Below are 20,035 nucleotides of genomic sequence, written 5' to 3'. Positions count from 1 at the left end.
GCTTACATAGTTTGAAATGAAAGCCTAGTTTTATGGGATGCTATGCCTTTATATCAAATCAAAAGACTATATTGTCATCATACACAGCTGTGTTTAATGAAATAGGTGAAATATCATTCAAAAAAGGTGCTCTTAAATGAGTCAAAATGGTTAAAAGTTTGCACTTTGATAGCCCACTTTTGAAATAGGTCCAAAAAAGGTATTGAACTGGCTTTGTTAGTGTACTTTTTGTAACCCATACAGTACAGAGAAATATAGTAAAACAAAAATACAAACAACTCAACATATAACTGATAAATTCATTTATTATGTTGTGTGAGACAACATTTACGAACATTAAATGTGCAAATGACAATGCGTCTGCCCTGAAAATTAGGCCTTTTTCCTATATTTGCAAGTATCTGGGTTGTTGTTTTTCTATTTATATCTAATTTGGAGTAGTCAGCGCATGGATACACAATGCAAATGAAGGATGTAACGTGTAAAACAAGGATATTGTGATAATTGATTAACAAAATCACTAAAATATTTAGAATAAACATTGCATATAAGCCCCAGAAGGGAAAAAATAATCATGTCAAAAAGAGGGAACGTAACATAAAATCAAATTTTTGTAAAAACTGATTCTCAGTCAGAACATTGGAGGGAGAACAAAGAGCACTTGAAGATATCATAAATTAACAATCATCAACTTCCTATTATTCCAAAGCTTAATTCATGTCATTTACATACAAGTCAATACACTACTGTATAATGTAGTATTGCATTCAAAACAAAAACTCCCACACTTTGTAACTGAGAATGGCACTTTGGCCTTCTGGAAAAATATTCAGTGTTAAGTAAAAATGAACAAAGAATTACAATCCAGAATATTAAAAAAAAATGGGGAGGATAGCGTATAATTTGATCAGCGTTTGAATGAACAACATATAGTTTGTGAACAGTTAATGAGCAAAACAATACAATCAGTGAACTTACATTCAAGTGCGGTGCCAAAGGAGGAGGACCCCCCCCCCCTAAATGGACCTCATTCTAGTCATGTGACTACACCTCCCTTTAACATTAAAGTCCAAGTAACATTTCAACAGGCCCAGTGTTTACTGTATTTAAATTGTATTCATTCTTGTAACAGCGCCAAAAAAATGTCTTTTAATGCCAAACTTGAATGTTCGTCCATCCTCCGAGGATCCAAAGAGATTCTTAGATCACTCCATACGAACACAAAAGCTTTGCATAAACTCACATGTGCTTATTATACGATATCCTCTGCATAATTGGCAGGGTAGAGACCAACTTGGCCATCTTTGAGTCGTCCTTTGCACCAGCCCTGGTCATCTTCTTCGCCTACTTTGGTCAACTCGTCGCCTTGGGAGGAGGAGAAGAAAATGTCAAGTTGGGATAAATTAAATCAGGGGTCAGGAACCATCCCAATGTTGTGCTGTTGCTAATCAATGAATATCAATGAGAGAATGGATTCAGAAGAATTTAAAAGTCAAAATATATGAAAATGTGCAAATTTGCCATAAGCACCCATCAAAAGAGCCACATGTGGCTCTCGAGCCACAGGTTTCCTACCCCTGAATTAAATGAAATGTCTTTCATTTTTTGTATACCGGCTTTGAAGGTGAGCTCGTCCTGTTCCTGACCCTCGTAGTCGTAGAGCGCCCGGACCGCCACCGACAGCATTGGAGAGGCCGGCTCGTCTTCGAACGGGTTGCCGTCGCCGTTGGCGGAGAATGGGTTGGCGCCGCTTTCCTCATCCGACCAGTCCGGCGTCCGTTCATTGCTGCTGACGCTGAACACACCACACAATACAATTTTTTAGAATGAGCATGACTAAAAGACATAAGCATGTTAGCCGCAGGACACAAAAAGCCATCAGGTTGAATCCTTATGTATCCGCTGAGCTGTTTTTGTTTTTCATAATCAACCATGCTAACAAAAGGACAAACAAGGCGCGTGGAAATGAAGCCGCAAGCAGATCACTGAGAGAAGTTGTGATTGGAGACAGTGTAAACCTTTGGCCGGTCACCACAAGTACACCAGAGAACGATTCAGGTACACAAATTTACATGGCAGAATTTTTTTACTGTCAGATCTCTGGTCAGGTAAAGAAAAAAAGGCCAATAAAACTTTACTTTGTATTTTGGAGGAATAACAAGCCAATCATCTCCATGATTTGACCTGATTCTCAAGGGAAAAAAAATGTAGTCTTCTAGTTAACAATAATTGTACCTGTTTTTAAACATAAAATTCAGTGACTTGTATTTTTATGATTTAAGGAAAACCAAAATGGCTTCTGTAGTTTTCAAAATCTGACAGCAAAACAATGGCAACAGCAGGACGGCGACGGTCTGCAAGGCCTGTTAGGAGTGAATAACACACAGTGGGTCACCATGCACAGCGCCACCTAGAGAGAGACTTGCAAAGGTGAAGGGAGCCAGCAGAGTCCAGTGAACCAAAACAAAAAAAAGGACAAGACAAGCGCATGTTGATCCACCAACGTTTTCACTTCGGGCTTTTTCCCACTGTTGTGGTTGCGCGCCGGCGGCGTCTCCTCCACCGCCTCCATCTGCACTTCCTGCTCCTCATCATCTTGGTCATCGTCATCCTCGTCAAACGGGTTGAAGCCCGTTGGCGGCGCTTTATTAGGCATGCTTAGGCTGATGGAGCGGGAAACAAGTTCACTCTGTAAGCGCTGTTAATGCTAAAAGCCAAACGTCTGGGCGACCAAACGTCCGGGCGACCAAACGTCCGGGCGACCAAACGTCCGGGCGACCAAACGTCTGGGCGACCAAACGTCCGGGCGACCAAACGTCCGGGCGACCAAAACGACAGTATCGTCTTTGTTTGTGTTTGGACACTCGAGTGCATCCTGATGTTTTTCCAATAATAAGATTCCTCTGAAAAGTAACATTTTGATTATTACAGTCAATAAAACTCTTAAAAATACAAACACTTGCCTCGGTTAAAAATTCCATACACTAACTGCTCTTTTGAAACAAGACACTTGGATGTGGACGAGTACGCCTGGTGAGTCGGCATGAGGTTAGCGGAGTTCATTTTCTAGTGCAGGTGTTCAAACCAAACATTCCAGAATCTTATCATAGAGCGCAACGGCAAGAGTTCCACATTTCCCCTTTGGCACGTGTTCAACTATGCGGCGATAAACCGCGAGTGTTTGCGGTCGTTATGGAAACGGACGGACGCACAATGTCACTGTGAACGGTCGTTTACCAGCGACGCAAAAAGTACCTTATGCTGTTTGTCTTGGGAGGCTGGACCGGTTGGTCAGATCCGGTCTGACTGATACCCGTGAGCATCACACCCTCGGAGCTTTTCTTCGTCCCCCGTCTGCTGAGGGTCCGGTTCAGGTCTACAGACCAGTCCTGTGGCAAAGAAACCCAACTTAAGATATCAAGGTGGACTATATTAGCCAGGATAAGGAACAAGCTAGCATGGTGTTGTCCTCATGTGCCCTTTATACCTTCACCTGCCAAGAGAAAACAATCCACCACCAGAAGCATGGAATCTGGGGGTCTTTAACCCCTTCTGCTATACCCCCAAGCCGGCAAATTTCACCAAAAATAAGCATGGCACATTACTATGTGCATTTGGAGAATTTGATGCATGGCGGAAAAACACTGAGACCGTCTGAGAAGGACTTTGTTTTGGTTAAGTTCACTCAAAGGCCATTAAGAGTTTGGTCTTTGAGGCTTATCGCCAGGATCGTGTCATTTTATCATCCGATGAGATATGTAATTCCCGAATGGCGAGTGAACTCATTTCCTCGCCCACGGATCAAAGCGTTAAAGGGTGGGAGGGTGAACGAAAAAAGGGATCCGACTGACGACGGGTTATTTTCATGCAGGACTCACTACAATGGACCTTCGTTTAAAGGAGCGAACGCGGGACCAGTTCATGTTCTGGAGGAGAGGGAAGGCATGCACAAAAAGATTAAGGGACGTAGATTTCAATTATGGATGCCAAGGCATTCCCTTAAAGATCCACATGGAGTATTTATTCTTTTAACTGTAGCGCATTACCTCAAACTGCGGCCAGTTCATGGGCATTCCCGGGCCGTGGTTGGACCGGAACCATTTCAGGTCCTCCTCCACGTCCGTGGCGGAGATGGTATCTTCCAGTGTGTGGTAGATGTTCTGGAACCTAAAGACAAAATGATGACAGAGTTTACTGTTGAAACCAGCTCTCAAAATTATATTCATGAGATAGAGTTTAATATCCAAGTACTGTCTCATATCCAAGTAATGTCTCATATCCAAGTACTGTTTCATATCCAAGTACTGTTTCATATCCAAGTACTGTTTCATATCCAAGTACTGTTTCATATCCAAGTACTGTTTCATATCCAAGTACTGTTTAAAATCCAAGTACTGTTTAAAATCTAAGTACTGTTTAAAATCTAAGTACTGTTTAAAATCTAAGTACTGTTTAATATGTAAGTACTGTTTAATATCCAAGTACTGTTGAAACCAGCTCTCAAAATGATATTCATGAGAGAGTTTAATATCTAAATATCTACTGTATTCAACAGTACTTAGATATTAAACTCTCTCTCTCAGGTATTAAACTCTCTCATAAATATAATTTTGAGAGCTGGCTTCAACAGTAAATTCTCTGTCACCATTTGACCGGCGACCAATTGTCCGAGCATGTCCGACCTGTGATTGGCGGAGAGGTCCAAGTGCTGCTTAACTTCCAGCAGGAGCTCTTTAAAAAAGTGTATGCGCTTGTCTTCAAACTGCTGCCATTGCTCAAACACCTGCTCCATGTTCTCCATGTACTGAGGGGTTAGCTTGTTCAGCTCTTCCAAGGATTTCTCGTAGCGTTCCTTGGTCTGGGTTAAGAGGAAGCAAAAATATCTTGAGAAATACATAATGATGAGATAGTTTAGTTCAGGCCTACCTACCTTTTGCCCCTCCTGTTGACATTTCTCAACCTTCTCCTGGAGCTTCTTCTGGGCTTCGGGATTGTTGTTGCTCTCTAGCTTGCTGTTGGTCTCCCGGCTAGCTGCTAGCTTCTCCTCTTTGCAGGCAGAGTGGTATGCTTTCTTCATGGTCTCCATCTGGGAAATCCAAGACATGTCAAGTCATCGGCCATAGCGCCACCTGCCACACGTCCATACCTCCTTGAGCTTCTTGGCCCAGGGCTTCTGCGCCTTGCGGAATCCGTCGTCGGCCTCTTTAGTCTCCTTGAAGCCGCCAATCATCTGCTTGTGGAAGGCGTCGCGCTGCCAGTTCTTCAGCTTTTCGAAGTCTTCGCTCATCAATGCCGTTTTGACCTCCAGGTGGAGCTCGCTCACCTTTTCCGCCTCCGTGCATAACGCTGACCAGGCTCGCTCCAGCATGCCGTACTGGGGGCCTGTTGGGAGAGTTATTTTAATTTTAATGGACACTTATATTAAATTTAAATACATTTTATTAATCCCATATTTGGGAAATTTGGCTGTCACAGTAGCAAGAAGGTGAGAATACTCAAAAACAACTCAATTGGAAATTAAATAACTTTAGCGTCCTTCTAGGTCTGCATTCTGGGGTAAAGGTCAGAATGTATCATAAGTGGGATATCTTATCCCTCCTACCTTTTTCTATAAGCTGCCTCCAGCGTTTACCCCACTCGCTAAGTTGCTGCGCGTACATCTTCTCGATGCGCGCTCTTTCGTGGATGCAACTCATCAAGTCATTGCATAGGCGGTTGCCATCATCCACGCGCTTCACCGTCCGCTTGTAGTTGCCCACCTGAAACCAAAACACCCCAGAAAATGAAGCACCAAGGCCATGTCCGAGCCCTGGTCTTTCCATCTTACCTCCCAGAAGCTGTCGCTGGAGACATCAATCATGGAGTCGTCATAGGAGCCAGACATGGCTGCTGGAAACAACATGGAGGACAAAAAAAATGAGATTTTTTTTTTCTCCTAACTGCACTTGTTAGGACAGGACTTTTGAAAAAGCGTGTGGGAACTTTTCCATTTCCTCGGAAATACAGACAAGTCCCTGTTTACCCACCCACACCTCCTTGTGTCCTCCTATAGTAGCCCCCCCCCCCCCCACTACCCCCACCATGAAAAAAAAAAGAAGTCTCTCGTTATTCATCACACGCACTCGTTCCTCCCGGGTGCAGCTGCGAGACTCTTCTTCTTCTTCAGAAATATCCAGCAAACTTGCAACACAAAACTGTGATTTGACACACGTGTGGCAAATAGAAGCAAATGCTCTTTCCGGAGCGGATGTGTGTGTGCGCTGGGGTCTGCTCAGTGACCCATGCTGCGCAAGCTAGCTTGGACAGAGGCTGTTATTGTGACACAACTTGTAGATATAGCCCCTTTAATAAAAAAAAACGACGAGCGTTGACCCAGTCAAGGTCCAAAGTCCGGCACATAGCCCGGAATTGGACAGAGTGAGAAAACTTTAGGGGGAACTTTGGGGTCGTCGGAGCGCTGCTTAATTGACTCGGCCTCCAAAACATTAGCGAGGTGGCGCTGGGTAGATTAGCGAGCTTAGCTGTGACGTAAACAAACGCATTGATGGCCAATCAAGGCCAAGTGTTCTCAGCCTGATGGAATTCCATTGGAATACGGCCTGCGGATCCTCCTGGGAATGAGGCGCATGTTCCCACGTTGGTGTGAAATACAACTACAACAGCAACCAGGGCCACATGTCACCCAAAAAAAACTTAGTTACATAACAAAAAAATACTAATTCTATCCCAGTTAAGAGGAAGCTCTGTTCCAACTTCCTTCTTTTGTTGCTGAAAGTCGATCCATACAAGGATGTCGCTAAATCCCAGTAACACCAAAAAAGCGTACGTGACCATGACGAGGTGAGGTTATGACCCTGAATTTTAGGGTCCCCCCCAAATTAAGCCCTCCGAACAATACTATTTGTTCCACCCACGTTCAAGCATTTTCCACCATGAACATAAAAAAGACCAATGGTTTGAAGAGAGAGGGCCTGGCAGGAACTTGGATTGAGTAAATTAAAAAACGAGGTTTGTTTTTTGATTTATTTAGTCATTTTTAAGAATTTGCCATATTAAGTGATGGCGTAAGTGTTCCTAATGTTTTGTCCAGTGGAAAGGGGAGGGGCTGTTGACAGGACGTGAAGCAGGAGGTGAAACGGCCCCGCCCTTTAAAACCATACACAACTTGATCCAATTAATCATGATAATACTACATGTATATCGATCACCCTTAATCGAACTTTCCTAGCGCCGTCTCAATTCAAACTTACATGTCGTCCAATGTGAACAGAAAATAAACCAGCCTTTTTTCTTACCCAAATTCTGTGCTTCACTTTAGTGAAAATATACTCATTTTAAGTCTCGTGAAATAACTTTTTGGGTTCCGCTCCCTCCCGTGTTAGCAAATTAGCCACCGCCATTTATAAAGGGAAAAAGTTGAAATGAACCAAAAGAACTGTCAAATAAGTCTTACCTCTCCCCGGTTTGTTCTAACCGATTAATTGAAGTCCAAATAGTTGATCAATTCCTTCAATTGTGCTGCATAAAGAGAGTTAGAACCCCTTTTTTTCGGAAGAGAAGCGGTAGTACCAGTGGGAGCGCCTGAGTGACACCGCCGTCAAGTTTCTTACAACACATCCGGTTAAGTAGTCAATTTCAAAATAAGACGAGTTGCAACGCTCATTGCGGTTTATATTCGCCGTCCTCTACAAACTATATTTTTATTAAATTCTGAGTATGGCTCTCAAGAAATAATGTTTAACCTTGTTAAAAGAAGCAAGACGCAATTGAAATCCAACTTTATAAAGCAGACACGTTGGTATCAAGCAAATAAAGTGACATTCCACAATAGTAGGCAAAATGAGGCACAATCCAAAAGAAAACAAACACAAAGGGAAATTCCTTTTGTTTTGAATCCACAATAAGCAAAAAGGTTAAAGAAAATAATAACAATTAAAAAAAAAGCACGTCACTTCCAGGTGGCTGCTGCGGGGCGGACAGAAATACCACCTTTGGTGCCCTTTGACCCCAGTGACTGACCCGCGCGACTCCGCATCTCTGCGGTGTCACTCTGCGCCTGTTCTTCGTCGTACCTATGCAAATTCAAACAATTTTTTAAAAATACTGTTCAATCAAACTGACCTTCAAGTTGCGTACTCACAGAAGTTCATAGTTGCCCAAGGCATCTCGCGGGGGGCTTCGGTTCCAGCGGCTATCGGGCATCTCGCCATTGGGCATGACAATGTTGAGGGTGTCGTTGATGAGGTTGTACTTGAGGATGCGGTCGTTGGACGTGCTGGACGTCAACGATGGTGACGCGTTCACCTGTTCGCATTACAAATATACAGGGTGGGCAAACTTTTGAGCCGGGGGGCCACATTGACTTTAAAAATTTGGCAGATGGGCCGGGTCAGTACAAGATAGGATACATATAAAAAAGTGCATCCGTTAACAGTACATATGAAACATAAACAGAAAAAAAGGACTGAAGCATTAACATACTAATCATTTATCATTAAAGTAAAGAGTATAAAGTACAAAGTAAAAAGGAATGTATTAAGAAATATTAAAATGTAATTTTGACTCATTTTTAAAACTAATCCTAACTTGAATATTTTAAAATGAAATAACATACCTCAATGAGCCATGGCTTGAGTTTGTCATCAATGATGATGTCATAACCATAACACTCAAAACAATGTTTGTCATTGTTCATGACGGGCTGGAAAGAAAAGCACAAAGCAGATCACTGTGAAAATGTTAGTCATGAATGAACAAGACTTTTCCATAATTGGAAAACAACCTACTTACAGCCACAGCCTTCAAAGACTGAACAACAATCCAGTGGATCTGATCAAACAAGCGACTGGTCACCTCGTCACCTCTTGTGCTTTCCAGGTAAAGCCGCAGATTACTGACCGTCCACTTGCCGCCATGGACATGGTTGTAGTCATCCTACATGGGCAACGTCCACCATCAACACCGTGATCTGATTGTATTTCCCAAGCCTTACCCCATGTTTCTGGATGGCTACGTTGGTGAGGTGCACAAACATGTTGTCCAGTTCGCTTGTGCTTGGGGTGTACTTGACTGTGCAGAACCGACAGAAGCCCAGCTTGTACCTACCGACAAAAATCACTTACAGGAACCTGATTGCAAACCAAGGGTATAGATTGGATGATTGGCCGTCTTACATGTAGCATTTGAGTGGTCGATAAGTGGTGACCAGTACATAGAGGCGCAGGTCGAATTTTTTCCCACCAATCAGAAGGGGATTGTCGATGTACAGGGAGATTACATAAGCCTCCTTGCCACTAGAGGCTGCCATGAACCTGGAGTCAAACATTAAAACAGGTTGTAATTGGAGTTGGCTTCCTAGCAAATGTATTCTTTAATCTCAGTTGGTCGTGACCGGACGTTTGGTCGCCGGTCAAATGGTGACAGATAGTTTACTGTTGAAACCAGCTCTCAAAATTATATTCATTAGAGAGAGTACTGTTTGATATCTAAGTATTTTTTAATATCTAAGTACTGTTTTATATCTAAGTACTGTTTTACATCCAAGTACTGTTTAATATCTAGGTACTTTTTAATATCTAAGTACTTTTTAATTTCAAAGTACTGTTTAATATCTGAGTACTGTTTAATATTTAAGTACTTTTTAATATCTAAGTACTTTTTATTATCTAAGTACTTTTTAATATCTAAGTACTTTTTAATATCTAAGTACTGTTTAATATCAAAGTACTGTTTAATATCTAAGCACTGTTTAATATCAAAGTACTTTTTATTAGCTAAGTACTTATTATTATCTAAGTACTTTTTAATATCTAAGTACGTTTTAATATCTAAGTACTTTTTAATATCTAAGTACTGTTTAATATCGCAGTACTTTTTGATATCTAAGTACTGTTTAATATCTAAGTACTGTTTAATATCAAGGTACAGTTTAATATTTAAGTACTGTTTAATATCTAAGTACATTTGACCAGCGACCAAATGTCCGGTCACGATATGTGGACATCCTTAGGTTGCTGGTTCAAATCTGGAATCAAAGGGATATACTTGGCAAATAGCTCTGTGTGATATTACCAACGTACGTTGATGTGCGGCTGTCCCGCGACCACTTTTTGATCTGACACAGTTTGTTGATAAGGAAGATGCCTTTGCCTTGCGCTTTTCCACAAGGCTTCATGATCCACGTGCTGGACGGGTTCTTGCGGAATTCCTCCACAAACAAATTGTAATCTGCCGGGAGCATGAATGTCACTGGCACAAAATCTAAAAATGAAAAATTTAAATTTAAAAACAACCAAGAGTAAACAGACAAAATGTCGGTTGGTGCACTTCTTACCAAGGTGGGTGTACTTGCCGTTGTCGTCCTTCTCAGCTAACAGGTTACTTTCCTTCTCCAGTTCTTTGCGGTAGCGCTTGATGTTCTTGATCATCAGGTCTTTTCTTGTCAGCTCGTAATGGTTGGGAAAATGGTTCACCATCTGCTCATCGGTTAAGCGGTAGCCCGTGTCCACGCTGAACACGTTGCGAATGGTCTGGATGCTCATCCTAGCATTGGGAAGGGGAAAAAAAAACATTTTGTTGAGTGACTCTATAACAGGGGTAGGGAATCTGTGGCTCTAGAGCCACATGTGGCTCTTTTGATAGGTGCTTGTGACTCTAAGCTAAAATCTGGAAACCGAGAGCCGAAACGCACCAATAGGAACGTCATGTTGGCAGTGTGGCATTGTTTTTTTTTCTTCTGCATCCATTCTCTCATTGATAGTCATTGATCTCATTGATATTCTTTGATGAGCAATAGCGTAACAATGCTATTAAAAGAAGTCACAGACTTTTTGTAATTTATAAGTAGTAATATGACAAAAAATGTGCACATTTTCATATATTTTGACTTTTACATTCTTCTGCATCCATTCTTTCATTGATATTGATTGACTAGCTAACACTGTATAGCTAGCAAACTACAGCCTTGCAATCTTGATTATTTTATTAAATCCAACAATTGCTATCAATGCCCACGACCACGCCCATATATCCTCATTTGCCTATTTCAAGTGATGTGAATAATGCAGATGAAATAGTACCATTTAGGAATCATCCCCAAAATAAACAATGATAAATAATTACCAGTAAAAATTCCAGTCGTCATTTTCAGTCACTTGAATCCAATCCCTCTTCTCAAAGTTGTTGATGAGCACTGACTTCTCAATATCTGTCACCCACTTTACTTTACCGGCCATGTTGCCACCCGCTGGGGACACACACATTAAAAAAAAACATTTTACAAATGCTCCATATTGATTTGACATTTCAACAAAAAAAGTCTTACCAGTGAATAAATAAGCGAGAACTAAAGAGCCGGTCATCAGTGGTGCTCTCCCTGGCTAGCAGGATACAGCATCCTTCCTCCCGGACATCGTCCTCCCTCCTGGCCGTCCCTGGTGCAGCCTCACCAGCCTAACATCGGCCCAGCTCTCGGTCCCTCGTTTGCTCGAGTTAGAGGTACCGAAGCATCTCCATGATGATAGCGATTTATTTAGCATGGGATGCAGCAATGTATCGATCCGGGTGACGCGAGGAGGATGGAGTGACGACATACATTTCTTTTCATAATAAAAGCCGACGCTAGAAGTTTTGACTTCGTATATTTCCGGTGACTGTTTTCAAGGTGAGGTGTTTTTAAATAGTATAGCCTAGCAACCGGGGTGAAAGGACAAACACTGCGTGTGTAAATGTTTTTGACTTAAGAAAATGTGAATAATAGTGTTTTAAAACAATTTAAGATGAAAAAAAACTGTTTATTGTAACTGACATTTAGTAGATTTTTTTAATTAGGAGAAAAAAATGCAGACTACTCTTTGGACTTCCGGTCTATCTAAACCACTTCACTAGTACTCCGCTAGAGAGCGGTAATGTAACAAAAAAATATATGTCTATGTGTATGTATATATATGTCTATGTATATGTATATATATGTCTGTGTATATGTCTATGTCTATGTATATATATTTATATATATATATATATATATATATATATATATATATATATATATATATATATATATATATATATATATATATATATATATATATATATATATATATATATATATATATATATATATATATATATATATATATATATATATATATATATATATATATATGTCTATGTATATGTATGAATATGTATATTTATGTATATATACATATATATACAAACATACATTACAGTTTAGGATTTAGGGTGTATAATGTAGTGTGATGGACTTTTATTTTGGGAGTGTTTAATGTGCATTTTAAATTGAGTTCAAATGAAAATAAGTCATTTTAATCTCATTGGCCTGCTACCCTGTAATGCACCTGAGCCATGATTTTCTTTGTTTTTTTTTCCTTTGGTTCCTCCTCATGAGCTACTAAAGGCGTGGTCAGGCGAGCTCGCTGGCAGTTACCCGACAGCAAGCAGATTAAAGGACGCTGCTGTAAGTTGATCGATAATAACATGATATTTCTCTACATTTTCAAACATAATGTTATTGTGTATGTTTTTCCTCTTTACAGGGCGGCGTCCATATTAATCTACCGAGAAGGTATGTTTTTACTATCTTCAGATTAAAAGTTGATCATATGATCATATCACTCATTTTAAAGCACTTGTAATTATACATGGAATGACCTATGTTTGCACATCAACAGTAAGTTTGTCTTTGTTGTGACTATAAACCCAAAGTATACGAGTAATATTCATCAAGATTTGAAATTTAGGTTGTTATAATACAATGTAGTAAGATTGAAACTAATATTGATTTCTTTTTAAACTAGTGAATGACAGAGTCATGAGTAATTCAATTATGAGAATGAACAATTTGCATCAACAGGCAAGTGAGGGTACTACATGTGTATTTAAAAAATATATAGCAATACTCTCGGTGACAGTTATTCAAAAAATCTTTAGCAAACATCCAAATATTAGTGGAAAATGTTATGAAGTCATGTTGGTGTGACCTACAACCATTAATGCATGATGTCACCTTTCTCGCCAAGCCTGTTTGGTCAGGACACACGATAACATGGCCGCCGTCCTCATTGTTGACACAGCCTGTTTGTGAACGTTCGTCAGTGTACTTTGCATATTTGGTGTGACTGCAGCCGACATCATGGTGGAGCAAACAAGACAGCCCAGACGCACCGTCGTCATCTCGTTGACCCCCCAGGCGGGACCTGGTGATAACATGGCGGGACACATGTTAGACACCGCCCTCAGGTTGTTAACCCAGTTTAATATTTGATTTTTTTTCCAAACTCTTTGACTGGGAAGAAGTTTACACACATTGTTAAAAGTGACCCAATACTTTTGCAGGGTGCTCGGACGTTTGGATTAGACTTAGATATTAAACAGTACTTAGATATTAAGCAGTACTAAGATATTAAACAGTACTTAGATATTAAGCAGTACTTAGATATTAAGCAGTACTTAGATATTAAACAGTACTTGGATAATAAACTGCACTTAGAAATTAAACAGTACTTAGACATTAAACAGTACTTAGATATTAAACAGTACTTAAATATTAAACAGTAGGGTGGGAAGTTCTGTCTTTGTATTGATCACTATTTTGTTGTTTTTGTTTTGCAGGAGCTCGAGCCAGAGAGCACGGGTGGTAGGTCGCCAACTGGCCTCCATCGGCGACGAGCTGGACCGGATTCGAACCAAGAACCGGCAGATGTGGTAAAGTTTGCATGCAGGTTTAGAGTGTTTTAAACACAGACTCGAGTGTTTTTGTTCTGTAGGGACTGGCGACAGTGGCGTCCTATGTGGATAGAGAGGGGTGCATTCTGGGTAATTACAATGATAAGTTGATTATTTTTTTAAAATTTCAATATCTCTAATTCAGTTTGTGCTCTAAATGTGTTTTGCATTTGCAGGCGTCTGCTTTAAGAGCAAGAAGTTGTGGCGACCTCACTGGCGGAGCCTTTCTGATGGTGGCTTTTTTTATTCTTGGTTGGAGTTACAAGCCATTAGCAGGTCTTTTGGCTTAAAAGACAACAACAAAAACAAACTTACTTTGTTTTTTTTATTAATAACTTGTTATTTTATACCAATTGGAACAAAACACTGAAGTCATTTTTTTCTATCAGCTTTTACCTATCACCCTGCATAAACACTTTTATAATGAGTAAGTAGCATTATGCTGTGTTTTTCAAAAGTATTGGGACGCTGGACTGTCTTTTCTAACACAGTGAAGGGAGCTGGACTTTCTTTTTTTTAACCAATAAAATGGCTTGAGTGCAAAATTCAAATGGTTATTTCATGACCGGACGTTTGGTCGCCCGGGTGAATATAATTTTGAGAGCTGGTTCCAACAGTTGATATTTAGATATTAAACTTTCTCTCATGAATATAATTTTAAGATCTTATTTCAACAGTAAAATCCGTCATGTTGTGAAACGTCAGTCAGTCAGCTCGGTCAGTACCGGTCTCATATCTTTCTGCAATACTAATGTCCTACGCGTGCAATTAGTGGATTGCCATCAGCTGCTTCTCTTGCCCAACCCCCAATGGTTCAAGTTTGTCAGTCAGCTCGGTCGGTCGGTCTCTTCTGGATAGTTGGGGCAAAACCAAAAGCTGCCCCCACCCTCCCCTCCTCCCACCCTCACTGGCCCAACCTCCCTCCATTCAACTATGTATTATCCTGCCTGGTGTAGTAAACTGTCAAAGAAAGTTCAAGACTTTTTTTAGACCTATTTTGAAAGTGGACCATCAAAGTGCAGGCTCTTGACCATTTTGACTCATTTAAGACTACCTTTTTTAAATAATATATTTTTTACATATTTCATTATACACAGCTGCATGGGATGACAATAGAGGTTTTTAATTCAAAAATAAAGGCATAGCATCCCTGAAAAATAGTCTTTAATTTCAAGCTATTCCACAAAATGCAGGTTTTCATAAAGAGCAATACTATGTGTCCTGCAAGTGCAATCAGTGCATTGCCATCAGCTGCTTCTCTTGACCAACCCCCGCTGGTTCAAGTTTGTCAGTCAGCTCGGTCGGTACCGGTCAGATAGCTTGAGCAAAAAGCTCCCCCCTCCCCTCCCCTCCCCTCCCCTCCCCTCTCCTCTCCCATCCTCCTCACCCACAGCAGCCCAACCCAACTTGATTCAACATTGTCACCTATGTCTGTACTCTATAAGTTAAAAACTGTATACTAACAAAGCCAGTTCTATATATTTTTGTGGACCTTTTTCAAAAGTCGGCTATCAAAGCACATACTTTTCACCATTTTGACTCATTTGAGAGCACCTTTTAAGAATGATATTTCACCTATTTTATTAATCACAGCAATGTATGATGACAATAAAGGCTTTTGATTTGTTATATAGGCATAGCATCCCTTAAAAATAGGCATTCATTTCAAACTATGTATAGGCTTTCATGAAGAGGAATCTTTCCTGCAATACTAGTGTGACACAAATGCAATTAGTGGATTGCAATCAGGTGCTTCTTGCAGCCCAACCCCCGTTGGTTCAAGTTTGTAAGTCAGCTCGGTGGGTACTGGTCAGATAGCTTGAGCGAAAAGACTCTCCCTCCCCTCCCCTCCTCTCTCCTCTCCTATCCTCCTCACCCACAGCGGCCCAACCCAACTTGATTCAACATTGTCACCTATGTCACCTGTATCACCTATGTCTGTCTGTACTGTATGGGTTACAAAATGTAAACTAACAAGGCCAGTTCTATGTAATTTTTTAGACCTATTTCCAAAGTGGGCTATCAAAGTGCAGACTTTTAACTATTTTGACTCAGAATGATATTTCACCTATTTTATTAATCACAGCTATGTATGATGACAATAAAGGCTTTTGATTTGTTATATAGGCATAGCATCCCTTAAAAATAGGCATTCATTTCAAACTATGTATAGGCTTTCATGAAGAGGAATCTTTCCTGCAATACTAGTGTGACACAAATGCAATTAGTGGATTGCAATCAGGTGCTTCTGGCAGCCCAACCCCCGTTGGTTCAAGTTTGTCAGCTCGGTCGGTCGGTCTCTTCTGGATAGTTGGGGCAAAACCAAAAGCTTCCCCCTCCTCCCACCCTCACTGGCCCAACCTCCCTCCATTCAACTATGTATTATCCTGCCTGGTGTAGTAAACTGTCAAAGAAAGTTCAAGACTTTTTTTAGACCTATTTTGAAAGTGGACCATCAAAGTGCAGGCTTTTGACCATTTTGACTCATATAAGAGCACCTTTTTTGAATGATATTTCACCCATTTCATTAAACACAGCTGTGTATGATGACAATGAAGGCATTTTATTTGATATAAAGGCATAACATCCCATAATACTGAGCTTTCACTTCCAACTATTCCACAAAATGTAAGTTTTCCTGAAGAGGAAAAGTTTCCTCAATACTAGTGTGACACAAGTGCAATTAGTGGATTGCCATCAGCTGCTTCTCTTGCCCAACCCCCGCTGGTTCAAGTTTGTCAGTCAGCTCGGTCGGTACCGGTCAGATAGCTTAAAGCAAAAACCTCCCCCCCTCCCCTCCCCGCCCCTCCCCTCTCCTCTCCGCCCCTCCCCTCTCCTCTCCTATCCTCCTCACCCACAGCGGCCCAACCCAACTTGATTCAACATTGTCACATATGTCACCTATGTCTGTCTGTACTGTATGATTTACAAAATTTTCTGATGGTGGCTTTTTTGCTTCTTGGTTGGAGTTACAAGCCATTAGCAGGTCTTTTGGCTTAAATGACAACAACAAAAAGTAAACTTACTTTGTTTTTTTATTAATAACTTGTTATTTTATACCAATTGGAACAAAACACTGAAAAGTCATTTTTTTCTATCAGCTTTTACCTATCACCCTGCATAAACAGTTTTATAATGAGTAAGTAGCATTATGCTGTGTTTTTTACTCTGTCATGTTGTCAAACGTCCGGGCGACCAAACGTCCGAGTACCGGTTATTAACTCGCCGAATCATTCCCACCTCATCTCTTCACCCTTCATCGTCTTGGGCGGCGTCCACATGCAAGTAGCCGTCGAAGGCTTTGCGGTTGCACCGCTGCAGCGTGGCCCCCAGGTGGCGCCCAGGCCCAACCTCATACACGCGGGGGAAGCGCTCGCCACGGGCCCGCTCAAACATCTCGTGCAGCGTCTGCTCCCACTTGACCGGCGCCGTCAGCTGGGACGTCAGCCGGCTCCGCACGTGAGCGTCGCTCATGTAGCGCTTACCGTCGATGTTGGAGTAGACGTTGATCTCGGGGCGACGCACTTCTACCTGACGCAGAACGTCCGCCAGGGGCTCTGTGGCGGCGCTCATGAGTTTGGTGTGGAAGGCGCCACCAACTGGAAGCATTTTGGTCCGGATGAGGTGGAAGTGGCGGGCGTTTTGCTGCAGGAAGTCCAAAGCCTGGCGGTGTCCCGCAATCACTCTCCCATCGGGGAAGAGGTACGTGGCCACAGAGCACACGGGGTCCTCCATGCCGAAAGAGCGACAGTGCTCCTGAGCTTCCAGGCAGGCTTGTTTATAGCGCGCCTGAGGTTTGCCCACCACCGATAGCATCCCGCCGGGCGCTAGCTCCGACGCCGCTTGCATGGCTTCCGCACGCACCTTTACCGCGTACAAAGCTGGAGAGGGAAAACAAGAGTTGAGTTGGGTCTGGAACCGATGGCTTCGTAGCGCCACGTTTACCTTCGGCGAAGTTCATGGCGCCGGAAAAGACCAGAGCGGCGAACTCGCCCACGCTGAAGCCGGCGGCGGCGACGCACATCTCGATCGCCTGCCAAAACAGATGCAAATAGTGTCAGGAGCAATTATTTGTGTATTTTTATATATTCAGTTTGTGAGAAGGTTTAATTAGTGTTATCATTTGAACTCAACAACACTGGCATATTGTCATAAATCGTGACGTCTCCCTGTATTGTTTTATGAGTATATTAAAGTATAATTATTGATGAATCTAACAACAAGCAATAGCACATCAAATTACAATAAGATTGATTGAATGGTTTAGAAAATACCCTATTCACTCAGTATTAAATAATAGTTACCCAGCTAAATAGCCCCTGGGACTATTTGACCTGTTACCGGCTAAGGACCCACTGCCATTTTTTTTTACTCATAACATTATTATGGTGTTTGTAGTAATGTCATATGTTGGTTTTACTTTGGGGTTTTGGTGATTGAGCCTCTCGACGGCCGCCAGCGAGGTGACGAAGACCGCCGGCTGGCAGTGAACCGTCTTCGTGAGCTCTTCTTCGGGTCCGTTCAGGCACAATGACAGCAGGTCGTAACCGAGGACTTTCCGGGCTGCCTCGAACATCTCCGCCACGTTGGGGTACCGCAAGAGACCGCGACCCATGCCCACGAACTGGCTACCTTGGCCGGGGAAGAGAAGCACGGAGCGGTCGCCGGGGTCCTTCCGTGGTCTCGGTTCCGGAGAGGCAGCCGAGACATTCTCTCCCGGCGCCCTGGAAAAACACCGAGAAAGTGTTCTCTTATAAATTGAGGCTACAGCCAGAGATGCTGCCATCGCAAAAATGTACAATGTAAATAAGCATTAATAAAATCCAACTGGCTTTTCTGATATCATTTCAGTTTTTGGGTCAACACGACTCTCGAAGGGGGCTGCCATGTTTTATTTTGTCATCTCCGTGGATAAAATATAAAATAACACTACATGGCTTATGCGAGACCTGAGCCAAACGGAGTAGATCCTCTAAATTGGTGGCCATTTTAGGACAGAAAATGTGACAGACTTGTGCACTATTCTAACCACAGGGCGTCGCTAGTATAACATTTGTATCTTGTGGTAAATGTACTATTTCCAATGAATGTTTTTTTTTTTTAATTTACCAGGATTGTATTTGATTCAGCCATAAGAAAATGCACATAGAGATTAAACTGGTTGAATTTACAGGAATATATACAGCACAGTATACATTGTGTATGCATGTATGTAAGTATGTATGGCACAACACAGATGCTTGCCAATAAAGTTTTTACTAAATGCAACAAACACATTGCATTGATGCAATATGGGTGAAGCTGCAATGAATGTTATGCTGAAAATGTGCAGAGAAAATGACCCTACGCCTTCCTCCCTTTTGTTGTGCTAAAAAAAAACCAGATAGCTATTACACCCGCATTCAGCCAAGGTTTGAACTGTCACCTTTGGACTATGACCCAGTGGGTCAACTTAATCCCACTGCACACCAACGGACCAAAACAACCTCCACCACACCTGCCAAAAAAACTCCAATGTCAAACCTAGTGTCACTTTGACAAAACACCAGTATTTTGTATCTTATAGCTTTGCATTGTTTGTTTTTAACATACAAAGTAGTTGCTGTATCACATCAGAAATACCACTTTAATTGTTATCAGGTGTTGACTTTACTCCCGAGAAGCAATCTGCTTTAGTACTTATGTTTATGTCGAGTCTGCCCGTTTGACTTAATTACAAAAAAAATACTTCACGTTTTGGTTTCCAACACCCACCTGCCATCAATTTTCTCGCTTCCCTAAAATAAACATTGGCGGTTACTCCATTATAATTCACATAGCCACTCCCTTAATCTGGCCTTCATCTGATAATAGAACCCTTAACAGAACCCCACCCTTATGTTTACCATTTCACAAAGTCACATTTTTTCCCCATTGGGGTTACTAAAATTCCCCTTTACCCCAGCCCCTCCTTAATAACCTTCATGCTCTTGCAATCCATTCCAAGCTTCCAATTCAATGGTTACCCCCCGCCGCTTGGGACCCCCCAACACCACTACGCTGAAAAAGACAGCTGCATTTCCACCGTAGTAAGAGCTTGGCGACAGACGCTCAGACGAATCGATATCTGAGCACGCGGATGGCTTTTGAGAGCTGGCTTCAACAGTTAACTTTCTGTCACCATATGACCGGCGACCAAACGTCCGATCCTGTACAATTCATGACTGTTTTTAATCCCAAAAGCACCAAAGAGGGTCTCCATTCATTATGCAACAGTCTAGACGAGCAGCTCAGTGCAACACAGTAACAC

At 41.7% G+C, this 20,035-nt stretch overlaps 4 protein-coding genes across 7 annotated transcripts; 1 reads left to right on the top strand and 3 right to left on the bottom strand.

Moving 5' to 3' along the window:
- Window positions 1-287: 287 nt before the first annotated feature.
- pacsin2 (protein kinase C and casein kinase substrate in neurons 2) lies at window positions 288-7,634 on the bottom strand. 4 transcript variants are annotated; one of them, XM_077709856.1, is made up of 12 exons: window positions 7,454-7,634; window positions 5,828-5,889; window positions 5,603-5,759; window positions 5,147-5,382; window positions 4,931-5,086; window positions 4,683-4,858; window positions 4,047-4,167; window positions 3,879-3,926; window positions 3,256-3,389; window positions 2,505-2,663; window positions 1,614-1,795; window positions 288-1,365 (listed from the first exon to the last, which is right to left on the bottom strand). In XM_077709856.1, exons 2-12 carry the CDS (start codon window positions 5,882-5,884, stop codon window positions 1,253-1,255), a joined length of 1,539 nt encoding a protein of 512 aa, XP_077565982.1. In that variant the 5' UTR covers window positions 5,885-5,889; window positions 7,454-7,634; the 3' UTR covers window positions 288-1,252. The 4 variants fall into 4 exon arrangements, with proteins under 4 accessions (XP_077565982.1, XP_077565984.1, XP_077565983.1 ...); XM_077709858.1 differs by lacking the exon at window positions 2,505-2,663; XM_077709857.1 differs by lacking the exon at window positions 3,879-3,926 and having other exon boundaries at window positions 7,454-7,632.
- Window positions 7,635-7,766: 132 nt separating this feature from the next.
- Window positions 7,767-11,733, bottom strand: ttll1 (tubulin tyrosine ligase-like family, member 1). Its single transcript, XM_077709708.1, has 10 exons — window positions 11,324-11,733; window positions 11,122-11,245; window positions 10,334-10,542; window positions 10,080-10,260; window positions 9,174-9,311; window positions 8,993-9,101; window positions 8,791-8,934; window positions 8,615-8,701; window positions 8,141-8,304; window positions 7,767-8,072 (listed from the first exon to the last, which is right to left on the bottom strand). The coding sequence occupies exons 1-10, from the start codon at window positions 11,358-11,360 to the stop codon at window positions 7,949-7,951; spliced, it is 1,317 nt and encodes a 438-aa protein (XP_077565834.1). The 5' UTR covers window positions 11,361-11,733; the 3' UTR covers window positions 7,767-7,948.
- Window positions 11,734-12,243: 510 nt separating this feature from the next.
- Window positions 12,244-18,710, bottom strand: mcat (malonyl CoA:ACP acyltransferase (mitochondrial)). The gene is made up of 4 exons (XM_077710084.1): window positions 18,167-18,710; window positions 17,692-17,779; window positions 16,987-17,627; window positions 12,244-13,217 (listed from the first exon to the last, which is right to left on the bottom strand). The coding sequence occupies exons 1-3, from the start codon at window positions 18,530-18,532 to the stop codon at window positions 16,996-16,998; spliced, it is 1,086 nt and encodes a 361-aa protein (XP_077566210.1). The 5' UTR covers window positions 18,533-18,710; the 3' UTR covers window positions 12,244-13,217; window positions 16,987-16,995.
- Window positions 12,443-14,291, top strand: LOC144181533 (uncharacterized). The gene is made up of 6 exons (XM_077710085.1): window positions 12,443-12,478; window positions 12,558-12,586; window positions 13,117-13,260; window positions 13,633-13,725; window positions 13,788-13,836; window positions 13,923-14,291. Exons 3-6 carry the CDS (start codon window positions 13,154-13,156, stop codon window positions 14,034-14,036), a joined length of 363 nt encoding a protein of 120 aa, XP_077566211.1. The 5' UTR covers window positions 12,443-12,478; window positions 12,558-12,586; window positions 13,117-13,153; the 3' UTR covers window positions 14,037-14,291.
- Window positions 18,711-20,035: the final 1,325 nt, after the last annotated feature.

Source organism: Stigmatopora nigra, chromosome 23 (genome assembly GCF_051989575.1).
Source record: "Stigmatopora nigra isolate UIUO_SnigA chromosome 23, RoL_Snig_1.1, whole genome shotgun sequence".
Classification (NCBI taxonomy): domain Eukaryota; kingdom Metazoa; phylum Chordata; class Actinopteri; order Syngnathiformes; family Syngnathidae; genus Stigmatopora; species Stigmatopora nigra.
The sequence above is the reverse complement of the archived record's forward strand: the minus strand, read 5'-3'. Positions and strand labels throughout refer to the sequence as shown.